Below are 21530 nucleotides of genomic sequence, written 5' to 3'. Positions count from 1 at the left end.
AAAAATATATTAATGTATTACCAGAGACCTAGTCTTGAAAAAAAGTCTTATGTAATTATTAAGGGGGAGAAAAATCTTTATAATTTGGTATGAAAATATGCTTTTACAAGTTATACATTTGTTAATACAAGATATCAGCCCGTGTATTTTACAAATAGCTGTTACTTAGAAAGAATAAGGGCTAAAACTTATGTTGACTTTACTATATTTTACATAACACAAAGTTAGGTTTTAATTTTATTTAAAAAATCAGAGAATATTTTAAAATTTGTGATAACATAGCTACATCTAAACTGTAAGAATCTGAGATTAGAATGGCAAATAATTAACTTCTGGCAAATAATTATTCAAATTAGCTACCCATATTTTTCAATGAGATGCCTTCTAGAGTTCCTTAAAAGTTCTTGTTCAACAAAGTACTTATTGAGACTCTGAGATGTAGTTTCTTCAATATTTTAGATGAACAGTGTAAAAAAGCCTGAAGAAACCTTGTTTCTATATCCTAAGTATTAATAGTAAGAAAATTAAAAACAATTTTGATATGAGTTTCCTGAAGTGTAACTTTAAAAATAGTTGATTCAACTAAGTTGTTAAATCTATTTCATCACTAAAAATTGGTGGGAAAAATGAACATGACTGTCTAATATAACAAATGTTCAACTTTAAATGAACAGAAGATAAAATGTGGTAACTAAACTATTTGAAATTTCTGACCCAAATTCTCATCTTTAGTAGAAAATTATTCCTGAATTTTAGGACAATATTTCTAACTTATAATACTCATTTATTGCTCATTATTTAGAATGTAACCTGCTAGAAAGTAATTTACATTTAATGTAATCTTTCAGTTAAAATTTACTATGCCTTAAATTTTCTAAGTCTAATAAAAATACTTGTTTTCTAAAACTTCTATAATTAGTAGTCACCATAAAAATATTTTAAAAAAATAGTAAAGGCAGTTAAGCAAAAGGACATGTAAGACTAAAACAGACCTTACCTTGAAACATCACCATTGGTATGCATTTCTTGATTAAATTCACACAAAGAGGTATCACCATTGCTTAAGCCTTCAATCATAGATATTTTATTACTATTTTGAGAAAGATCTTTAGTTTTTCCAAGATTTGCTAATGATGTAACCACACTGGCCAATGTACTTAAATCTCCTTGACATGATTCAGCCTTCAAAAAAAAAAAAAGGTATTAAAATTCTGCAAGTTGGTATTAGTAAACTCTTAAATCTGAAACAGCCAATACTAGATTCTAAAATGCCAAAATTACTCCAATTAATATGAAAACTAAAAAGCAAAATTAAAGAGCTCTGAGCATTTAGAAACTGCTTAAGGAAAATACAAGTTTAAAAACATCAGGTACCTTTCCTATGTTTATACGAAATACTTATACAAAAGTTACTTCAGCTCAAAAACGGCATTTAATGGCTTATCTATCCATGTCACAGTTGCTTCCTCTGTTAAAAGGATATTAAATTATTCTTTGTTAGAATTAAAATTATGATACTGCTATAATTTCCAAAATGTATTATATAAACTGTAAAGTTGTATAGAATGTAGTCAAATTATTATTAGTGAAAAGAGAGAAAAAAAGTGAATTATTGAACAGACTTCCCAGGATGGCAACTTTTACCACCGTCTGTGTTTAAATACCAAGAAATGTATAGTTGAAGAATCTCTACATATTTCAGATATGAGCTTTTGTTACACAATGTACACTTTCTATTTGTTTTCAGCTTTTATTATTGTTAATGTTGTACAGTGGTACCTTGAGATACGAACAGACCAACATACTATTTTTTTTTTAAGATATGAGCTGCAACTCAGTCTGTATTTTTGTTTGAGATCCGAGCGAAATTCCAAGATAGAGTCGTGATTCGAGAAGCTGCTGCCAGTTGGCGCGTTGGCGCACGGGTCCAGTATTGGCAGTTTGATATACGAGTTGATTGACTTATGAGCTCAGTTACGGAATGAATTAAATTCATATCTCAAGGTACCACTGTATATATATATTTGTATATTATTTATATAATTAGCTATAATTCTTTTATATAAAAGGACCTTCCTTTACTCTGACTACCCAGAAATATAATTTGTACAGCAAAGGCACTAGATAAGTACTTAATTATTCTTTTATTTATCAATTTTCAGAGCAAAAAGTCAATGTTCTAGCAATCTTTAATGGTGATAGAGGAGTTCTGAGGAACATTTTAAAGTCATAGATTTTTATATATTTGATGTGCTTCAATCTATTCTTTAAATGCTCAGAATATTTCATTCTAATATAATGAGAGGCCTTTAGCTGCCTTCTGTGGCATATTGACAGGATCCCTTAATGATATTTTTGACACTTTCTTGGTTTTTGGTTTTAGTGTTCTTAATCCTAAAAGAATATATGTTTCTGTAATGTTTCACTTGTTATGACAATTCTTTAGTTTATGTCAAATTAATTTTGGTGATAAAGAGAATGAAAAAATTTTTGTGTTCTCTCCAAATTAATGAATGGTCCCAGAATAATTTACTGAGTAACCCACCAGATTCTGAGTTCTTCCATGATTACTCCAAAATTACATTTTCTGTAATCCTGACAACCCTGTAAAACGGGTTATCATCCCCTTACTGGCGACAGGAATTATCCATTGTCACTCCAGCAGTAAATAGGGGAAGCAGGATGAGAAATCAAGCCTGATGGACAAGTCCATGCTCCCAACCACTTTGCTCCAGCCTTCTTATAAATGACTAAAAGAAATTAACATTTTTAGGTATTTTAATTTTCAACTAAAACTTAAAACATTTATATTCTCTTCCATTTCATAACATATCTATGTAACTTGATTTTTAAGTTTTGCTACTTTAGGCAATGTGGAAAGACCTCATCCATAGTTTGGAGACCATTCATCAGAAACTTAACACACAAGATTGTTATTAAAATTTAATACAGATATATAGAAATACAGACTGTCTGGAGAAACTGTAATTCTTCAACAAAAGTTAGTTCTCTTCTTTTCCCAAAGGAGTTAACAGTTAATATATCAGTGAAATTGTAACTACTAATCTAACCTTGAATCACGTAAACAAGGCTAAGTAAAGTTTTTTTTCTCTCTTTTTTGTATTTTTTCTGAATTGAGAAGTGGGGAGGCAGAGACAAACACCCTCATGTGCCCAACCGGGATCCACCTGGCATGCCCACTAGGGGCATTGCTCTGTTGCATCTGGATCCATTCTAGTGCCTGAGGCGGAGGCCATTGAGCCATCCTCAGCACCTGGGCCAACTTTGCTCCAATGGAGCCTTGGCTGCGGGAGGGGAAGAAAGATAGAAAAAGTGAGGGGCAAGGGTGGAGAAGCAGATGGACGGTCCCTGTGTCCGGGAATCAAACCTGGGACTTCCACACACTGGGCCGAAGCTCTACCACTGAGCCAGCCAGCCAGGGCCTAAGTAAACTCTTATAATTCCAAAATATGTGGTAAGAGATCAAATCTCCTCACTTAATAGCAACATGCTAAAACCCATCCTGCAGATGGTCTCATTATCTCTATTTTACTGATAAGAAAGAAAACTGAGGCACTGAAATGTCAAATAATTTGCCCAAGCTTACACAGCTGATAAGTGGCAGCTGAAATGTACAAAAGCACAAGCATTGAGTGCCTTCAAGTATCAAGCAATCAATATATAAGAAATCTGGCTATAAATAGGATGAATAATCATATAGGGAATATAAAACCAGAACACATTAAAGGTTGAGAGAAACAAAAGTCATAGGCTCCCTAAAATCTGTTTTTGGATATGAGCCTTCAGGAGAATTTATTTTTATAAATGGGTTTCTGAAGACTACAGAAACTTTATGTGCTCAATCTAAATAAACAAACCTTTTTTGCTTTAGACGCTTTGTTCAATAAAGACCTGCTCCAAATCTCTAAGAGAAGCCAGATGACTTGGATACATAATACAAGAACTCTCGCAATCCTATCCTACTCTTGACTAAGCCAATGATTTGAGTCAGATGTGTTAGAAATTTCTCTTGGCACTATAAAATCTGTAGCAGAATATAAAATACTAAAAATTTTTCACTTACTATAAATATCTATTTATGAGAACTTTATTAGATTTTATTTATTCATTTTTAGAGAGAGAGAGAGAGAGAGAAAGAGAAGGGAGAAGAAGCAAGAAGCATCAACTCCCATATGTGCCTTGATCGGGCAGGCCCAGGGTTTTGAACTGGCAACCTCAGAGTTCCAGGCTGATGCTTTATCCACTGCGCCACCACAGGTCAGGCCGGACTTTTATTTCAAGATGAAGAAAAACCTAAAAGACCTTTAAATGTCTGTCACTTTCACACTAAAGTTATAATGGTCATAGGGAAATAATAAACATTTCTACTGATAAAGTTAATTTGTACAGTATTGGGATCCACAAAATGGAGAGCACCACAGGGGCCCTGCCCATGTCACAGATCTAACTCAGCTTGTTACTTATAGGAAGACCCATCAAGGAAATCTAATATACACCAACAGTAATCCTCCAACTCAGCTTTAGCTGGTTTCTCTTCCCCTTGGAAAATGGGACCCACTGGCCTTGAAAGGAGCTCCCTGACTTCACAGTCCCGCTTCCCTGTTGCTGCTTCTAAGCTCCATAAACTCATTCTTGCCCCAAATCCCCCAGGAAGAGTGCTCCCCTGCTCATGAGGCATGGCACTCCTCCAATGCATGGGCTGTTTTTCCTTGAAAAGACATCAAATTAATTACTAAATTGTTTTAGTTTTGTCATGACACTACCAAACATGATAATTTTATTAAAATAAAAAAAGCAACTCAAAATAGGGAACATTTAAGATCAAATCAACTGACTAAATTGGTTTGTTTTTTGGGGTTTTTTTGACAGAAAAAGAGAGACTGTGTCAGAGAGAGGGACAGACAGGGATAGAGACAGACAGACAGGAGGGGAGAGAGATGAGAAGCATCCATTCTTCATTGTGGCACCTTAGTTGTTCATTGATTGCTTTCTCACATATGCCTTGAACAGGGGGCTACAGCAGTGCGAGTGACCCCTTGCTCAAGCCAGTGACAATGGGTCATGCCTATGATCCCACGCTTAAGCTGGTGAGCCCACACTCAAGTCAGCCACCTCAGGATTCGAACCTGGGTTCTCCCTGTCCTAGTCCGATGCTCTATCCACTGTGCTACAGCCTGGTCAAGTTCAACAGACTAAATTGATAGAGAAGATTAATAAAAACAAAAATATTTCAGAAGCTCAAAAATATTTAACTTAATTTCACTAATCACACCTTCTCTGGTGTCATCAGCACAGCGGACTCAGTTTTTATTCCAGACTGATGAATATTCACAAACATTCCTGAATCTAATAGTCCTGCTGACCTGTAACAAATAAGAACAGATTATAGCCTTGTTTCAGTGGGAAGAAAAACATGAACAGCTACTTAATTAACATGCTTTCTTTATTGTTTTAACTATACCTTGCGATTTCACTATCTGTTACAAAGGTTGGAGTCGCAGCTAATGGGCTTCGCAGGTCTTTCCGAATATAGATTTTTTCTGTTGACGCGGCACAGTTGGAAGATTTTTCTCGTGATACTTCAATGGGTTTTCTTTCACACTGAACAGCTACAAAATTGTGTTAAGATTATGTCACAAGGCAGAATTTACAGGCAATTATAAACATAAACTCTAGGTCAGTACTGCTGCTAATGGGAGACATAGTTATCATAAATGAACTCCAAAGATAACCAACTATCAATCTTTTTCTTTTTTTTTTTTTTCAGAGACAGAGAGAGAGTCAGAGAGAGGGATAGACAGCGACAGACAGACAGTAACGGAGAGATGAGAAGCATCAATCATTAGATTTTTCGTTGTGACACCTTATTTGATCATTGATTGCTTTTTCATATGTGCCTTGACCGTGGGCTTTCAGCACACATAGTAACCTCTTGTTCAAGCCAGAGACCTTGGGTCCAAGCTGGTGAGCTTTTGCTCAAACCAGATAAGCCCGTGCTCAAGCTGGCGACCTCAGGGTCTCAAACCTGGGTCCTCAGCATCCCAGTCCGACACTCTGTCCACTGCGCCCCCGCTTGGTCAGGCACAACTATCAATCTTTAGAAATTATTTGTAAATTTAACAAAGTTGCTTTAGTAAATGTAAGTAGTAATAGTGGCCATTTTGAATCTATCATTCTCTTTTCTCTTCCTGTCACTGCCATGGTAGAAATAGAAAGGAATGTTTATTTTTTAAAAGCTCACTGTCAAGAAGAAAAAACTAAAGTTAGGAGTCCCTTACCTATCTGTATGAGAGTTTTATAAAATAAAATCATATTTAACTATTTAAAAATGAATGAATATTAATAAGAGCCACAAGAAGACTAGTTAGACTTTTTAATTAAGGGACAGGAAAATTTTGAGAAGTAATTCAATTGCTTAGTCTTCATTTATTAAATGTAGGTAATACATTTCACTTACTTTATAGAAATTTTATTTCTAATACTTAGGACATGGTACAGTTGTTAAATATATATTTCTGACAAAAAAAGCTACCAATCCAAGCTTTGCCACTTATTATTGTGTACCGTATTTCCCCACGTATAAGACTCACCCTTTCCCAAAAAATTTGGGGTCTAAAAACTAGGTGAGCCCTGGCCGGTTGGCTCAGTGGTAGAGCGTCGGCCTGGCGTGCAGAAGTCCTGAGTTCGATTCCCGGCCAGGGCACACAGGAGAAGCACCCATCTGCTTCTCCACCCTTCCCCCTCTCCTTCCTCTCTGTCTCTCTCTTCCCCTCCCGCAGCGAGGCTCCACTGGAGCAAAGATGGCCCGGGCGCTGGGGATGGCTCCTTGGCCTCTGCCCCAGGCGCTAGAGTGGCTCTGGTCACGACAGAGCGATGCCCCGGAGAGGTAGAGCATCGCCCCCTGGTGGGCAGAGCATGGCCCCTGGTGGGCGTGCCGGGTGGATCCCGGTTGGGCGCATGCGGGAGTCTGTCTGTCTCTCCCCGTTTCCAGCTTCAGAAAAATACAAAAAAAAACACAACTAGGTGAGTCTTATACAGTGGTTGTGGCATTTCAAATGCCATAGATGGAACTGAAGACAGTGATTAGTTATCAGACACAGATGAGGACAAGCTAATGGATGGGAGTTTTGACAGTGATGAGGAGCTGTGTGACTTTAATGATTATTAAAACTCAAGTTCAATAACTTTATGGAATACCTTTTTGTTCAAATTTCGAGCCCCAAAATTAAGGTGCGTCTTATACATGGGGAAATCCGGTAACTTTGGGCATGTTACTAAATCTGTTTACTCGAATGTAAAATGGGTAACAGTAGTATCTACTGCATAGAATTCTGCTCTGAGAAAAAAAAAGTTAATTCATACGCCATGCTAAACAGAGCTAGGCATAGTGTTCAAACTAAAAATACACAAATGGCACATAGGCACTCAATAAATATTTGTTGAGCGAATTAAAACACATAAATACGCACATATTTCTATACGTTTTTAGTTGGAAAACTAAATTAAAAAGCATATTTTAATATGCTCAATTTTAACATACTTCTAGCGTTTGCCTGAATCCTTAATTTTCTCCTTTAAAGCTAATACATACAGTCTTGCTTCATTCCAAACGCAATACATCTCTGTAACCTGCAGTATTGACAGCGATTTCGATGGTGTTTATTGATGATACAGTCCTTTGATCCTCGACATGAATAAACTAAATTTTTTCGGATACTTCTTTTAAAAAATCCTTTGCAGCCTTCACAAGTTACTGCTCCATAGTGACGTCCTACAGGCAAAATGTTTAGAAAGCACATATTTTAAAACAGAAATGAAATAAGTCCATTTCTTCCCTTTAAACAACAATATATACGAGATGAAACTGAGATTTTTGAGTTTATGACATAGAAAAAAATTTTAGTAGTTGTCAAAACAGAAAATGAAACAACCATATTCTCTAATTCACTTACAAATTATAGTTGTTATATACCTGTACTGTATAATTATATTTTAATCTGAAAACTATATTCTAAAAAAAGAGTATCAAGTAGTATCTGAACTCTAATAATCATCCCTCACTGTGGGTTTTACTTTTTCAATCTCTGGAAAGATGTGTTGCATTTTGATTAATCTATCTTTTCACAAATCATTTCTTTGGCACATCTATTAACAAATTGAACACAGTTAAGTTTTAGCGGAGATTTTTATAATTAACCTATGAAATAGACTAAAGAAAATTAAAGAAAACTAACTACTCCCTTAAACTATATCCCACTGGCACTTGTAAAGATACATGAATGAACATGGGTTTGTATTTCTAGACTGAAGTAACAATGGCCAGCACTAAAATGACATAACCCCGAGTACTGGTAATAGGGTTGGAGAAATGCCCGCTCACCTATACAAAGCATTTAATAAAGGTTAACCAGAGCTTTTCCTACCTCAGTAACTCAAGTTACTCTATATTCCTGGAATGAGAACAAAGTTCAACAGGCAGTTTAACAACTTAATTACTAAGAATCACAATTCATATTTAAGAAATTCTTTGATAAAACTGGTGTCATATTAAAAAAATTTCTACATGTTCAGTTTACTTTCAAAAGGTTAACTGTCATGCATAATTCTTTGAAATATGCATTGTAAGAGCAAATTAAATTGCACCAAAGTGAAAAATCTTTACATGAATAAAAAGCTCTGGGGAAAGAAAATCAGTTAAAATTTCATGGGCCAGAAAATACAAACCATCAAAACTACAACACGTTCCTTTATTATCTATTTTTTACTTTCAGTACAAAAAAACAGTAGTGTGTTAGTTATTTTAACAACACAACACATACAGGAAGTTATATTTACCTGATGCTTTGTCTCCACATACTACGCAAAGATCAAAAATCTTATTTAGTCCTTGGTCTGTAGAAGAATTATCTGTTAAGAGCTAAAGAAAGTCCCCCAAAACAAAAAGAAAAACAAAACACAATAATGTTATTACTCAATAATGCTCTCATGTAAAAAATTCAAAGAACATTTAGGCTTATTTTTTGCTTTCTTTTTCATGTTATTCTGAAACTTTTAACTCTATTATTATGCATACAGCAATTAAACTATTTGTAATTTTTTTAACATACAGGTTAAAATTTCAATGTTATAAGAAGCAAAAACAGTAAAAATATCTTTTAAATTTGTTCCATAACAATTTCATTAAAGTAAACAGACTGTTAAACACACAAATACACTGGTAGTTTTTAATGCATCTCACAGATTATGCATTTAATATTCACACGGAACGTCAAATTATCACAGCAGTTATCAATTCTATCATGACAGTTGTCTTTAAACAGCTTAGAACTTTTCCACATGGAATGAAATGACTAAAATATGCTATAACAACATAAAAAAATTTTTAAAGAAAACGCGTTATATAAAAAGTGTGTTGATGTATTAAGTTATAATTATGGAAATACAACTGATATACAAAGATATAAACTTTTCATCAATGAGCTGTTTCAGCTTTGGCTAGGTGCAGTGGTTGAGCACGGACTCTGGAGTCCGATAAATGCTAGCCTGTTAGTGGGCCTCGGTGGGACGGCCATGGGAAAACTACTAAGCCTTTTTAGATTATACAAAGGGCTCATCCCTAAGTACAGCTAATGTTGGTAAAGAAATAATAGTTTCTTTCTTTTAGGTTTATACTTCAACCTTTTCATAATTTTCTTTCAATCTTTTGAAAAGTGAACAAATTAATTCAATCCCAAAAAATATGAGGTAGCATATGATGACAAGAGAAGAGGTCAACTGACAGCAACTACGAGACCAACTTCTTGATTTGGAAGCTGCTTGTTCAAGGCCCAGGAAACTGCAGCTGTAGAAAAGGCGCCTGGTCTGGCAGTTTCCTAAGGTCTCTTGGAAACAAGTTTCAAAGCAGTGGTTTTTTTGGAAACCTAACTTAGAACTGTTTCTTCAGCTCTCTATAACTTCTTTGAGCTCTCTATATTCTTTATTAACCCTTTGAGAAGTGAGTTTTTTCATGTTCGCTGACCTCTGGGAGTGAGTTTTTTTTCAAAAAATGAAATTAGTTCCAGTTCCAGTTTTATTAACTTAAAATCATGTTTGATAACCAATTTATGGAAACAAGAAGAACATACATTTGCCTTTTTTTAATGTTGCCTTACACATCTTTAAAATAAATTGATCGTACTCTGAATGGTCAGGAGGCACGAGGATGTACATGAACGTTTGTACTACTCAAAGGGTTAAATCCCTTCCTAGCCAGAGTGGGTCTTACTATATGCAACTAAGAATGCCCCCTCTGCCCTGGCCGGTTGGCTCAGCGGTAGAGCATCGGCCTGGCGTGCAGGGGACCCGAGTTCGATTCCCGGCCAGGGCACATAGGAGAAGCGCCCATTTGCTTCTCCACCCCCCCCTTCCTCTCTGTCTCTCTCTTCCCCTCCTGCAGCCAAGGTTCCATTTAAACAAAGATGGCCCGGGCGCTGGGGATGGCTCCTTGGCCTCTGCCCCAGGTGCTAGAGTGGCTCTGGTCTCGGCAGAGCGACGCCCCGGAGGGGCAGAGCATCGCCCCCTGGTGGGCAGAGCGTCGCCCCTGGGGGGCGTGCCGGGTGGATCCCGGTCGGGCGCATGCAGGAGTCTGTCTGACTGTCTCTCCGTTTCCAGCTTCAGAAAAATACAAAAAAAAAAAAAAAAGAATGCCCCCTCCCCCAAATATATGGGAGTAAGGACATGTAAGAAAAAGTATAGTGACCTATATGAAAGGGTAGTCAGTCTGCACAGCACATAATTTTATGCAAATTTTTTTTCTATTGAACATGTAGTACCTAAAGTCTTAATGTCAGGACAAACTTAAGACATGCTTTTTAATTCAAGTGTGAGATAAAAAGATACTCTGTATTTACCTGGAGGTTATTTACCTGGAGGTATTGTGCTGACAGATCAGGAGTTGTAAAGAGTAACTGATTGACACCTGCTGCATCTGGAGTTGTGAGAAAAACTTTCCCTGGCGTGGAATCTTGTCTGGCCAGAATGACTTTGCTTGGAGTAGAGCCATCATGATTTGTCAGAATAAACTGCTTGCCTGGTGTGTTATGATCAAGTGCTGTCACAATCTGGATTTTCTGGTCAGTCTGCTGCTCTGTAACAACCTAATACAATCATGTAAAATTAATAATTAAATCAGCTAAATTTTTTTCCCTCAAAGAACACAATTTTGTCACACCTTTAGATAAAGCTAGAAAAGCATACCCATTACATATACATTCAATTTAACATACACATACACCCCTTTAAAATTAGCTATTCTACTCCCGTAAAATCCTATCTTACAGAAATAAATGTACAAATAAAGATACAATAGTAAGAACATTTAGACCCCACTATTTTGATTCCTTACTGCCCCTTCCCTTCCACCTTCCACTTAGACAAACATAGTTGGTGTATTATATTTGTAAAGCACTGTTTACTCTGGATCCTGGGACAGACCAATACATAAAACACAGTCTTTGTTCTAATAAAACTTTTATTTTAATGCAAAAAGGCAGATAAACACCAAATAAGCAAACAATATTGTCAGGTGGTACTAAGTGCTATGAAGGAAAATAAAGCAGGGTAAGATGAGAGTCACTGATGGAATGAGCAATGAGAAGGTAACATTTTTGCACAGACCTAGGGAAGAGTTCATCCCAGGTAGAGGAAACAACATAAAAGAAGGCTGGGGCAGAAGTGTGTTGGGCACACATAAGGCAAGAAGCACAGCAAGAGAGCTGTGTGTGTGAAACAAAGTGGAAGAGAGGGATCATGGTAGATGATGGGACCTGAGCGAGGGCAGCCATGTAAAGTCTGGATTTCCTACAGTGTGAACTGGAGATACACTGGAGGGTATATGGCACAAAGGAGTGCCAGGACCTTTTCCAAAAAGGATCATTCCAGATTTAGTGTGAAAAGTAAACTGTGAATGTTCAAGAGTAGAACTAAGGGAGACCACAAAGGATGTTATTGCAGATACTGGCAATATCTAGGTATGTGGGCGGAGACGGTGGCTGAGAACAGGGCAGTAGCCATGCTAGGGGGGCTACAACTGAATTTGGGATATTTTACGAAGGGAAGGTTGACAAGATGAGTTGACGTACTACCAAATTTTGATCTGAAGAATTGGAAGGACAGAATTGCCATCAATTCTGAGTCACTAATCAGTGTTATCTAAAGCAAACTGTATTGATTATAGCTGCTGCCAATTTGCATTTTCTTAGTTAACCATTATTTCTGCTATGTCCTATTTTTCTAGTGCAGTTTTAACTGTTGCCAATTTTATTTTACATAAGTTATTTCTACCATGTCCAGACTCCATTCTCTCTAAAAATTAAAAAAAAAATTTAAACTTTCAATGATACCTTAAGATATAACTTTGAATGAGTACATCTATAACAAATTTTACCATGTAGAGTTTTAGCTGTTTTATGGGATTTTTAAAAATTATTTCTAACAGTAACATTGTAAATTGAATAAAGTCTAACAGCTCACATTTGTATCTCTAGCATTAGGCACATGCATGGTGCAACTGTCATTGGGTTAAAGCATTTTGCTTAGATGAGTAAAAGGACCTTTACTGCAGCATAATTGTAACTGGAAACTGAAGCAATTCAAATGGTCTTCAATAAAGAATGGTAAATAGATTAAGTAAACAGATTACAGAAGCCATTTTCAGGTCTCAGGATCCCATTTCACCTTAAAAACTACAGTCCCAAAGGCTTTTTATTTATGAGTTATACCTGATATTCATCATATTAGAAATTCAAACAAGAGTAAACGTTAAAAGTACTTATTAATAATTTTAAATAACTCATTAAAAGTTAATATAAATAGCAATAGTTTTCAAACAAAAATTTAATGGAAACAGTGATACTGATTTATATTTTTGCAAACTATTTACTGTCTAGCTTAATCGAAGTATCTGTTGCAATATGCTGTTTTGGTTAAAATATAGAAAGAGAGAAATAATACAGAAAATCCAGCCTTATGCCTGACCAAGTGGTGGTGCAGTGGATCAAGTGTCAACCTGGAACACTGAGGCCTCAGGTTTGAAACCCTGAGGTTGCCAGCTTAAGCTGAGGCTCATCAGACTTGAGCACAGACTCAACAGCTTGAGCACGGACTCACCAGCTTGATTGGAGGGTCGCCGGCTTGAGTGTGGGGTCATAAACATGATTCCATGGTCACTTTCTTGAGCCCAAAGGTCTCTGGCTTGAAGCCCAAGGTCATTGGCTTGAGCCCAAGGTCAGTGGCTTGAGCAAGGGGTCACTGACTCAGCTGGAGTTCCCCATCCTCAGTCAAGACACATATGAGGAAGCCATCAGTGAACAAATAAAGCGCTGCAACTACGAGGTAATACTTCTCAGCTCTCTCCCCTTCCTGTGTGTCTGTCCCTGTCTGTCTCTAAAAAAAAGAAAAAGAAATCTGCCTTATACTTACTGATTGAAAGGGGGGAGGAATACACACTGTAGAAACTGTTCTTTGATACTACACCAAAACTTGATAAGTGGTAGCTTTTTAAAGGTTTGTTGCAATGTGGAATCAGAAACTATATTAAGATCCATTGGTCTATCCTGCAATTTGAATCTTTTACTCATAAGTGATTTTATCAGTAACGTCATACACTGAACTTTTGGAAAATATTGGTTCACTGAGTTACGTACACCTTTTAAGTGTTGTCACAGTTGATCATAAAATATCACATGTCATCTAGCCTCTGGAAAATTCTGCCTTATACTGTGAGAGAATGATAGAGAAAAGGCAAATAACATTTTAGTATTATGAAAACCTTGCTGATTCTCTAAACAGTCCCTAAATGATACTTTGAAAACCTCTGGTTTATGGCACCACTTACTAAGTAGGACATAACTGTTTAAAAAACAAAGGTCTGTCTACTGACATGGATCTGCTCTCACTGGCCCATTAACATCACATATTTTGTATCCTCCAAAAATACTCCCTGACCAAGTCCCTACATTCCTCCATAACTCTTCATCATTTTTTTGTATAGGCTGCTGTTGCATCCTATACAATTATTTATCATAGCAGCTACCATACCCTATTATAATTGATTATTCAAGTGTTTGTCTGGGTTAAGGCTAAGTAGGGTGTGTCTTTAACTCTGTACTCCAGAACCTAACATATATATGTTTGGTGTAATTAAGTTTGGTGAATCAGTGAATACTGTAAACTAGACATACCTCTCCCATCTGTTGTTCAATAATTTGATGTGCAATTTCTTCTATGGTTGCCATGATCTAATTGCCAAATGTCCTGCCAAAAATAAAAAGATGTCCTTTCATAATTATACCCATAAAAACATATTTATTGAAGAATTTAAACGAACTCACATGAAAGTTAGGATTTTCTTCAAAGCAATCCAGGTAGGAGGGTGGGGTGGGAGGGAATAAATAAAGCACAATTGGCCATGCACTGACAGTTACTGGTGAAGTTTATACAGTTCATAAAATTATTATCTTTGCTTTTATATATTTTAAAAATGTCTACTTAAAAAATTATTAAGTGTTGGAGATTGAAAAGTAAACGGTATTTTGCAGTTCAGATATCTAGGGGATAGAGGTGTTGGGCCCAATCCCTCACTTCACCTGCCTAATTAAGTTAACAATGGGCTGTGCTTCAGTACTTGACCTGCCCGCCCATGTTCCCCAGAAGAGACTGGAAGTTAGATTCTTCTAGGTGTAAACTCACATAGACTAGTATGGTGGGGTTTTTCTTTAAGTTGCCTTGGAAACTTAACTGAATTGCTAATGGCCCACGTTGCCAGGAATAAAGATGGATGTCTTTCTGGGGGCAGCCATGTTTCGGCAACAGAACAGTAGTGACTGTTGGCAAGCCATGGCACCCTCCCGAACCCATCCTGTATGCATATATCTTAAGTCTCTGTCTATCTTTAATTCAATTTTGTACCTTTTCCTGCTCGGGACACTGGAATATACTCGTTGCAGCTGGGCCGTGGCAATAATGCCAAACAATTTCACTTTCAAAGATACTGAAGCGACCCTGGCCGGTTGGCTCAGTGATAGAGCGTCGGCCTGGCGTGCAGAAGTCCCGGGTTCGATTCCCGGCCAGGGCACACAGGAGAAGCGCCCATCTGCTTCTCCACCCCTCCTCCTCTCCTTCCTCTCTGTCTCTCTCTTCCCCTCCTGCAGCCGAGGCTCCATTGGAGCAAAAGATGGCCAGGGCGCTGGGGATGGCTCCTTGGCCTCTGCCCCAGGCGCTAGAGTGGCTCTGGTTGCAACAAAGCAACGCCTCAGATGGGCAGAGCATTGCCCCCTGGTGGGCGTGCCGGGTGGACCCCGGTTGGGTGCATGCGGGAGTCTGACTGCCTCCCCGTTTCCAGCTTCAGAAAAATACAAAAAAAAAAAAGATACTGAAGCCTAAACAGGTGAACGCTAATGAAGATTACGAGTAGTTGATTAACTCAAACAAGGACAATCCTATCTGTAAACAAACATATATATCACTGTAGCCATTTAACAGTTTTATCAAATATTGTAAAAACTGACAAAATAATTGCATTTTTTCAGAAGTAAAATTTTTCTAGAATCATTTCACTAGTTATTGTTTTTCATTAACTTCTTTGTTAATTTCTTATATATTAAGGTTAATTTGAATTTAATGGGCCCTCGCCAGCTGACTCATGGTAGAGCATCAGCCAGGCATGAGGATGTGCCAGGTTTGATTCCTGGCCAGGACACACAGGAGAAGTGCTCATCTGCTTCTCCATCCCTTCCTCTCCCCTTTCTCTCTCCTTCTCTCTTCCCCACCCATAGCCAAGGCTTGGTTGGAGCAAGTTGGCCCCAGGCACTGAGGATGACTCCATGGCCTCCTCGCCTCAGATGCTAAAATAGCTCGGTTACCAAGAAACAGAGCAATGGCCCCAGATGGGCAGAGCATCACTGGGTAGGGTGCTTGCCAGGTGGATCCCCATCAGGGCGCATGAGGGAGTCTGTCTCCCTGACTCCCTGCTTCTCACTTAAGAAAAATTAAAAAAAAAACACCTGTTTTTGAATTTAATGTAAAGCTGTCTCCAAATGGATTTGAGAACCTATAAGATTAATGAGTTGACTTTAGCCTTTTCTCTATACAAAGCAGTCAAGACCTGTGGTGGCGCAGTGGATAAAGCGTCAACCTGGAAACGCTGAGGTTGCCAGTTCAAAACCCTGGGCTTGCCTGGTCAAGGCACATATGGTAGTTGATGCTTCCTGCTCCTCCCCCCTTCTCTCTCTCTCTCTCTCTCTCCCCCCCCCTCTATAATGAATAAATAAAAAAAAAATCTTAAAAAAAAAAAGGCAGTCAAGAAAATTACTTTTGACTTTATATTTTGTTGGTCATAACTTCACTAATATTCTATCATATAATTAATATTAATTGCTAAATTATCTGAATTGTTTTTCCTTTGATTAGTTTTATTAAAATTTTAAATGCTTTAATTACTTGTGCTCAAAGCAATATTCAACACTTTGCTAGATTATTCAACTATCTCTCACTAGATTGAAAAGCAGTGGCCTCAACCTCTCCAGAACCAACTGAGGAGCCTGGGCCTTTGTGTTCTGAGATCATGGTAACAGTGGCAGCCCTGCTACTTCTAATCCATCTTTGAGGTCATTCTGCCCTTTCTTTGAAGGATAACACATGTTCAAAACTGAATAGCTGTACTGGTCCATCCAGCAGAATACCAAAAGTCCAACAGCCTTCCTTCATTTCATCTCATCTATGTCTTCTTCAGTCCAAAGCTGGCAGCATTTCTGCTGTTATAAAATTCTCAAAAATCTGTTGCTCCATGCAATTCATGGTGGTGCAAGCCATCCAAGAGAGTCCTCTACAGATCTCTCCTGAATAAACCATCTCTACTCCTGGCTTCTGTTGAGATGACTGATCGAATCTATAAATCACATGCCCATAATCTCTTTAGCAAATGGATATCTGGTTACACTCTAGACCAGGGGTCTCAAACTTGTGGCCTGCGGGCCGCATGTGGCCCGCTGAACAATTTTGTGCGGCCCGCAAACTAATCCACGAAGTTCAAAATATTTTGGATAAAATTAAGTAAGCCTAGGGGCCTACTTGTATTTTTCATTTCTCTAGCATCCTAGCTAGATATTAGCTTAGTTAACAGCAGTTGTGATGCGAACTACAGTTTCTGGTTGTTTTGTGACACTGAGTAAACTGCCTGTACGATTGTGCTTGTTGTACAGATTTTCTTTTGTTTTCAACTGCAGTGAGAAAAGTGTTGCGTAACAGTTGCCTTTTGTAGACCTAGTGCGGCCGCCGAACGGCTGTGATCTTGCTCTGCGGCCCACATGCTGAGTTGAGTTTGAGACCCCTGATTTATCATATCCTACTTATAAAGCCTGTTAGGTGTCTATCTGGCCAACTCATTATGTTTTTTTTTTAATTTTTGACTTTTCAGTTACACTTGACATACAATATAGGAGGCATTCCCCAGTGATCAGACATTATATAACTTACTAAGTGATCATCCTAGAAAATATGTACTCATCTAACACCATATAGTTATTAGAATATTATGGACTATATTCCCTATGCTATATTTTATACCCCATGACTATTTTGTTATTACCAACCTGTACTTCTTAATCCCTTCGCCTTTCCCACCCAACCCCCCAAACACCCTCTCCTCTGGCAACCATCTATGAGTCTGTTTTCATTCTGTTTGCTCATTTGTTTTTTAGATTAAATTGCTGAAAAATATATATTTATTGCAATTTTATGATTTATGCTTTTTATCTTTTTTCTTCTCAAAGAAGACCTTTTAACGTTTCATGTAATACTGGTTTGTTGGTGATAAACTTCTTTAGTTTTTTTCTTGTCTGGGAAGCTTTTAATATGTCCCTTGATTCTAAATGATAGCTTTGCTGGGTAGAGTAATCTTGGTTGTAGGTTCTTGCTTTTCAACACTTTGAATATTTTATGCCAATCTTTCTCACCTGCAAAGTTTCTGTTGAGAAATAGGTAAGTCTTATGGGAGCTCCTTTGTAAGTAATGAACTGCTTTCATTTTTTCTTTTCTTTTTTTAAAGATTTTTACTTATTCATTTTAGAGGAAGGAGAGAAGAGAGAAGGAGGGAGAGAGGGATAAAAAGGAGACCGTTGGGAAGTAGGAGCAGAAAGCATCAACTCATAGTTGCTTCTTGTATCTGCCATGATTGGGCAAGCCCAGGGTTTCTTATTTTATTTTGTTTTTTAGAGAGAGAGAGAGAGAAAGAGGGGGAGAATTGGGAAGCATCAACTTGAAGTAGTTGCTTCCTGTATGTGCCTTGACTGGGCAAGCCCAGGATTTTGAACCAGCAACCCAGCTTTCCAGGTTGATGCTTTATCCACTGTGCCACCACCAGTTAGGTGGTAAGTAACTGCTTTTCTCTTGCTGGCTATTTGTTGCCTTACTGGTAGTGGTGCAGTAGCTAGAACTTCAGCCTGAGACAATGAGGACCCAAGTCTGAAACCCCAAGGTCGTTGCCTTGAGCACAGGCTCATCTGGCTTGAATACAGGCTCACCAGCTTGAGCATGGGGTCACCATCTTGAGCGTGGAATCACAGACATGACCTCATAGTTGCTGGTTTGAGCCCAAAGGTCGCTGGCTTGAAGCCCAAGGTCACGCACCTGAGCCCAAGGTTGCTGGTTTGAGCAAGGGGTAACTGGCTCAGCTGAAGACCCCTGGTCAAGGCACATATGAGAAGCAATCAACGAAAAACTAAAGCAATGGTAGTCAACCTGGTCCCTACTACCCACTAGTGGGCGTTCCAGCTTTCATGGTGGGCGGAAGCAGAGCAACCAAAGTATAAATAAAAAGATAGATTTAACTAGAGTAAGTTGTTTTATAAACATTTATTTTGCCAAACAGCGAAAATCCGACATAAAGTACTTGGTAAGTAATTATTATTATATGCTTTAACTTGCTGTAACTCTGCTTTATAAATTTTATAAAGTAAAGTGACTTCCCTACTTTATAAATCACCATTACTGTGGAACTGGTGGGCGGTTAGAAAATTTTACTAACAGAGATACAAAAGTGGGCGGTAGGTTTAAAAAGGTTGTACTACCCCTGAACTAAAGTGATGCAACTACAAGTTGATGCTTCTCATCTCTCTCTCTTCTTGTCTGTCTCTATTGCAGAAAAAAAAAAAAAAGATTGTCTTTAACATTCTAATTTTGATGTATCTTAGTGTGGACTTTTTTGGGATAATCTTGTTTGGGACACTGTGTTTCCTGAACTGTTATGTCTAATTCCTTCACTAGGTATAGGAAGTTTTCTATCATTTTTTAAAATAGGTTTTCCATTTCTTGCTCTCTTCTCCTTCCAGCACCCCTATAATTATAGTGAATGTTGGTACATTTGAAGTTGTCCTAGAGGCCTCTTATACTAGCTTCATTTTTTTTTCTTTTTGCTGTTCTGATTGGGTGTTTTTTGCTTCTTTATATTCCAAATCGCTATTTTGATTCTAGGCTTCATCTACTCTATTGCTGATTCCCTGTAAATTTTTATTTATTTCAGTTAGTGTATCCTTCATTTCTGACTAGTTTTATTTTATGGTTTCCATGTCCTCTTCTATACAATTGAAGTTTCTATAAATTCATCTATTCTTCTAAGTTAACTGAGCATCCTTACAACCAGTTTTTTTAACCCTGTATCTAGCAGACTGCTTGTCTCTACTTTGTGTAGTGATTTTTTAGTTTTGTTCTTTCATTTGGGACATGTTTCTTTGTCTCATTTAGGCAGCCTCTCTGTGTTTGCTTCTATTTATTTGGTTTAGCTGCTACTTGTGCCAGGCTTGGTAGAGTGGCTTAACGTATTAGATGTCCTATAAGGTCCAGTGGCACAACCTCCCAGTTTACTTAAGCTGGGCACTCCAGGTGTGATCCACCGTGTGGGTTGTGTACACCCTCCTATTGTGGTTGAGCCTTGCTAGCTGTTGGGACATCAGTGGGAGGGATTTATCCTCAGGCCGATCAGCTGCAAGGACTGGTTGTACCCACCTTAGAGGATCAGCTGTGCAGAGGCCCACCACATGGAGCTGAACTTACTTCAGCAGGACTGTGGTACCTGCTGAGTCTGCCCTTGATCATGTCGCTTGTGGAGGTGGTTGGGTGGTGCTTCAGCATGGTCTGAAGCTGTCCACTGGGTGTCCTGACTCTGGGGCCTCCAAGGAGGTGCAGGCCAAGATCAGCCATGACCTGTGTTCTGCCTAGGGCCACCCAGCATGAGCTACAAAGCAATCTGAAGACAGATACTACTTGTGCTAGGCTTGGAGGTGCCTAGGAAAGCACAAGCTGTGAACCAAGGCTGGCTAATACTAGTGCCAGGCCTGGGGCAACTTAGCAAGGGGCACACTGAGGCCAAATACTGCTTGTTTGAGAGATTTTAGGAAAAGTCTGAAGCATGAGCCAAGACAGGCCATTCATAGGGAAAAGCCACTGAAAACAACTTGGGTTGGCCCACAGCTGTTGGCACGGGGTCTCAGAGAATCACCAGGCCAGGGCAAACAGGTTTATGGAGACCCAGATATGGTGCCTGCCTGCTGGCTCTGTGGGGGGAGGGCTCAGAAAAGGAACAATGGCCTGGGCCAGCACTTCTGTCTGGGAAAAAGCTGCTCCTCCAGCTCATAACCCTAATGCCAGACACTTCAGTTCTTCCCTGTATGTCCCTGGTTCCTTTCAAGCTGCTGCCCCAGTGCTGGAGCTCAGATGGAGCGAATCCGAGTAATTCTGGGCACAGGCCTTTTAAGAGAAATGCCTGGGACTCCAGCAACTCTTGGTCTCACTGGCCACAACCCCCACTGGTCTTCACAGCCAGGAGTTATGGAACTTCTCTTCCTAGCACTGGAACCCAGGCTGGGGGCCTGGTCTGGGGCTAGGACCCCTCAATCCTCAGGGGGGGACCTCCACAGATGTGGACAGGTCCTGCCAGGGGTGAGGACAACAGAGACGCAAAGACCCAACTCCAGAGACCAGGTTCAGTAATGCAGATCCACTTTATTCAGAAAGTAAGCTAGCTTATATACATAGGTTCAGCCAATAGGATGTTACAGTGTGTCCTTCGTAGCCAATGACTGAAAAGATCAGGGGGCTGCGTGGTTGGCGCTAAGTCACTTCCTTATAGCGGGTGAGCTTCCTTCCTGGGTATGCCCAGCAGGCTTCTGGGAGCTGGAGTATTTTCACAGCATTGCATCAGCCGCAGCTGCTAGGAATGTGCTCTGCGCTCCACCCACACACAGACAAGATATCGCTCCTGATTTTAAACTACCACACCTGGATATGGGACCAGCCCAGTCCATGTCTCTTCTACCAATCTTGATGTGGCATTTTTTAAAAATTATTTTTTAACTGATTTAAGAGAGAGAGCCTGACCAGGCAGTGGTGCAGTGAATAGAGCATTGGACTAGGATGCAGAAGACCCAGGTTCGAAACCTCGAGGTCGCCAGCTTGGGCGTGTGATCATAGACTTGACC

General features: G+C 38.8%; 1 protein-coding gene across 8 annotated transcripts in view; it reads right to left on the bottom strand.

Moving 5' to 3' along the window:
- Positions 1 to 21530, bottom strand: part of NR2C1 (nuclear receptor subfamily 2 group C member 1) — a 63901-nt gene that overhangs the window by 22320 nt on the left and 20051 nt on the right. For 6 of the 8 annotated variants that reach the window (XM_066357426.1, XM_066357490.1, XM_066357465.1 and 3 more), the window contains 7 exons: positions 14241 to 14313; positions 10911 to 11156; positions 8857 to 8938; positions 7613 to 7792; positions 5483 to 5630; positions 5294 to 5384; positions 998 to 1182 (listed from right to left, as the gene is read on the bottom strand). In XM_066357426.1, the coding sequence (XP_066213523.1) occupies positions 998 to 1182; positions 5294 to 5384; positions 5483 to 5630; positions 7613 to 7792; positions 8857 to 8938; positions 10911 to 11156; positions 14241 to 14294 (986 nt within the window). In that variant the 5' untranslated portion in view covers positions 14295 to 14313. Of the gene's footprint in view, positions 1 to 997; positions 1183 to 5293; positions 5385 to 5482; positions 5631 to 7612; positions 7793 to 8856; positions 8939 to 10910; positions 11157 to 14240; positions 14314 to 16162; positions 16282 to 21530 lie in introns of those variants that run through there. The other 2 variants (XM_066357473.1, XM_066357481.1) reach the window with 2 other exon arrangements.

This window comes from Saccopteryx leptura, chromosome 1 (assembly GCF_036850995.1).
Source record: "Saccopteryx leptura isolate mSacLep1 chromosome 1, mSacLep1_pri_phased_curated, whole genome shotgun sequence".
Lineage (NCBI taxonomy): Eukaryota > Metazoa > Chordata > Mammalia > Chiroptera > Emballonuridae > Saccopteryx > Saccopteryx leptura.
Note: the sequence above shows the minus strand (reverse complement) of the source record. Positions and strands in the feature narration are given on the sequence as shown.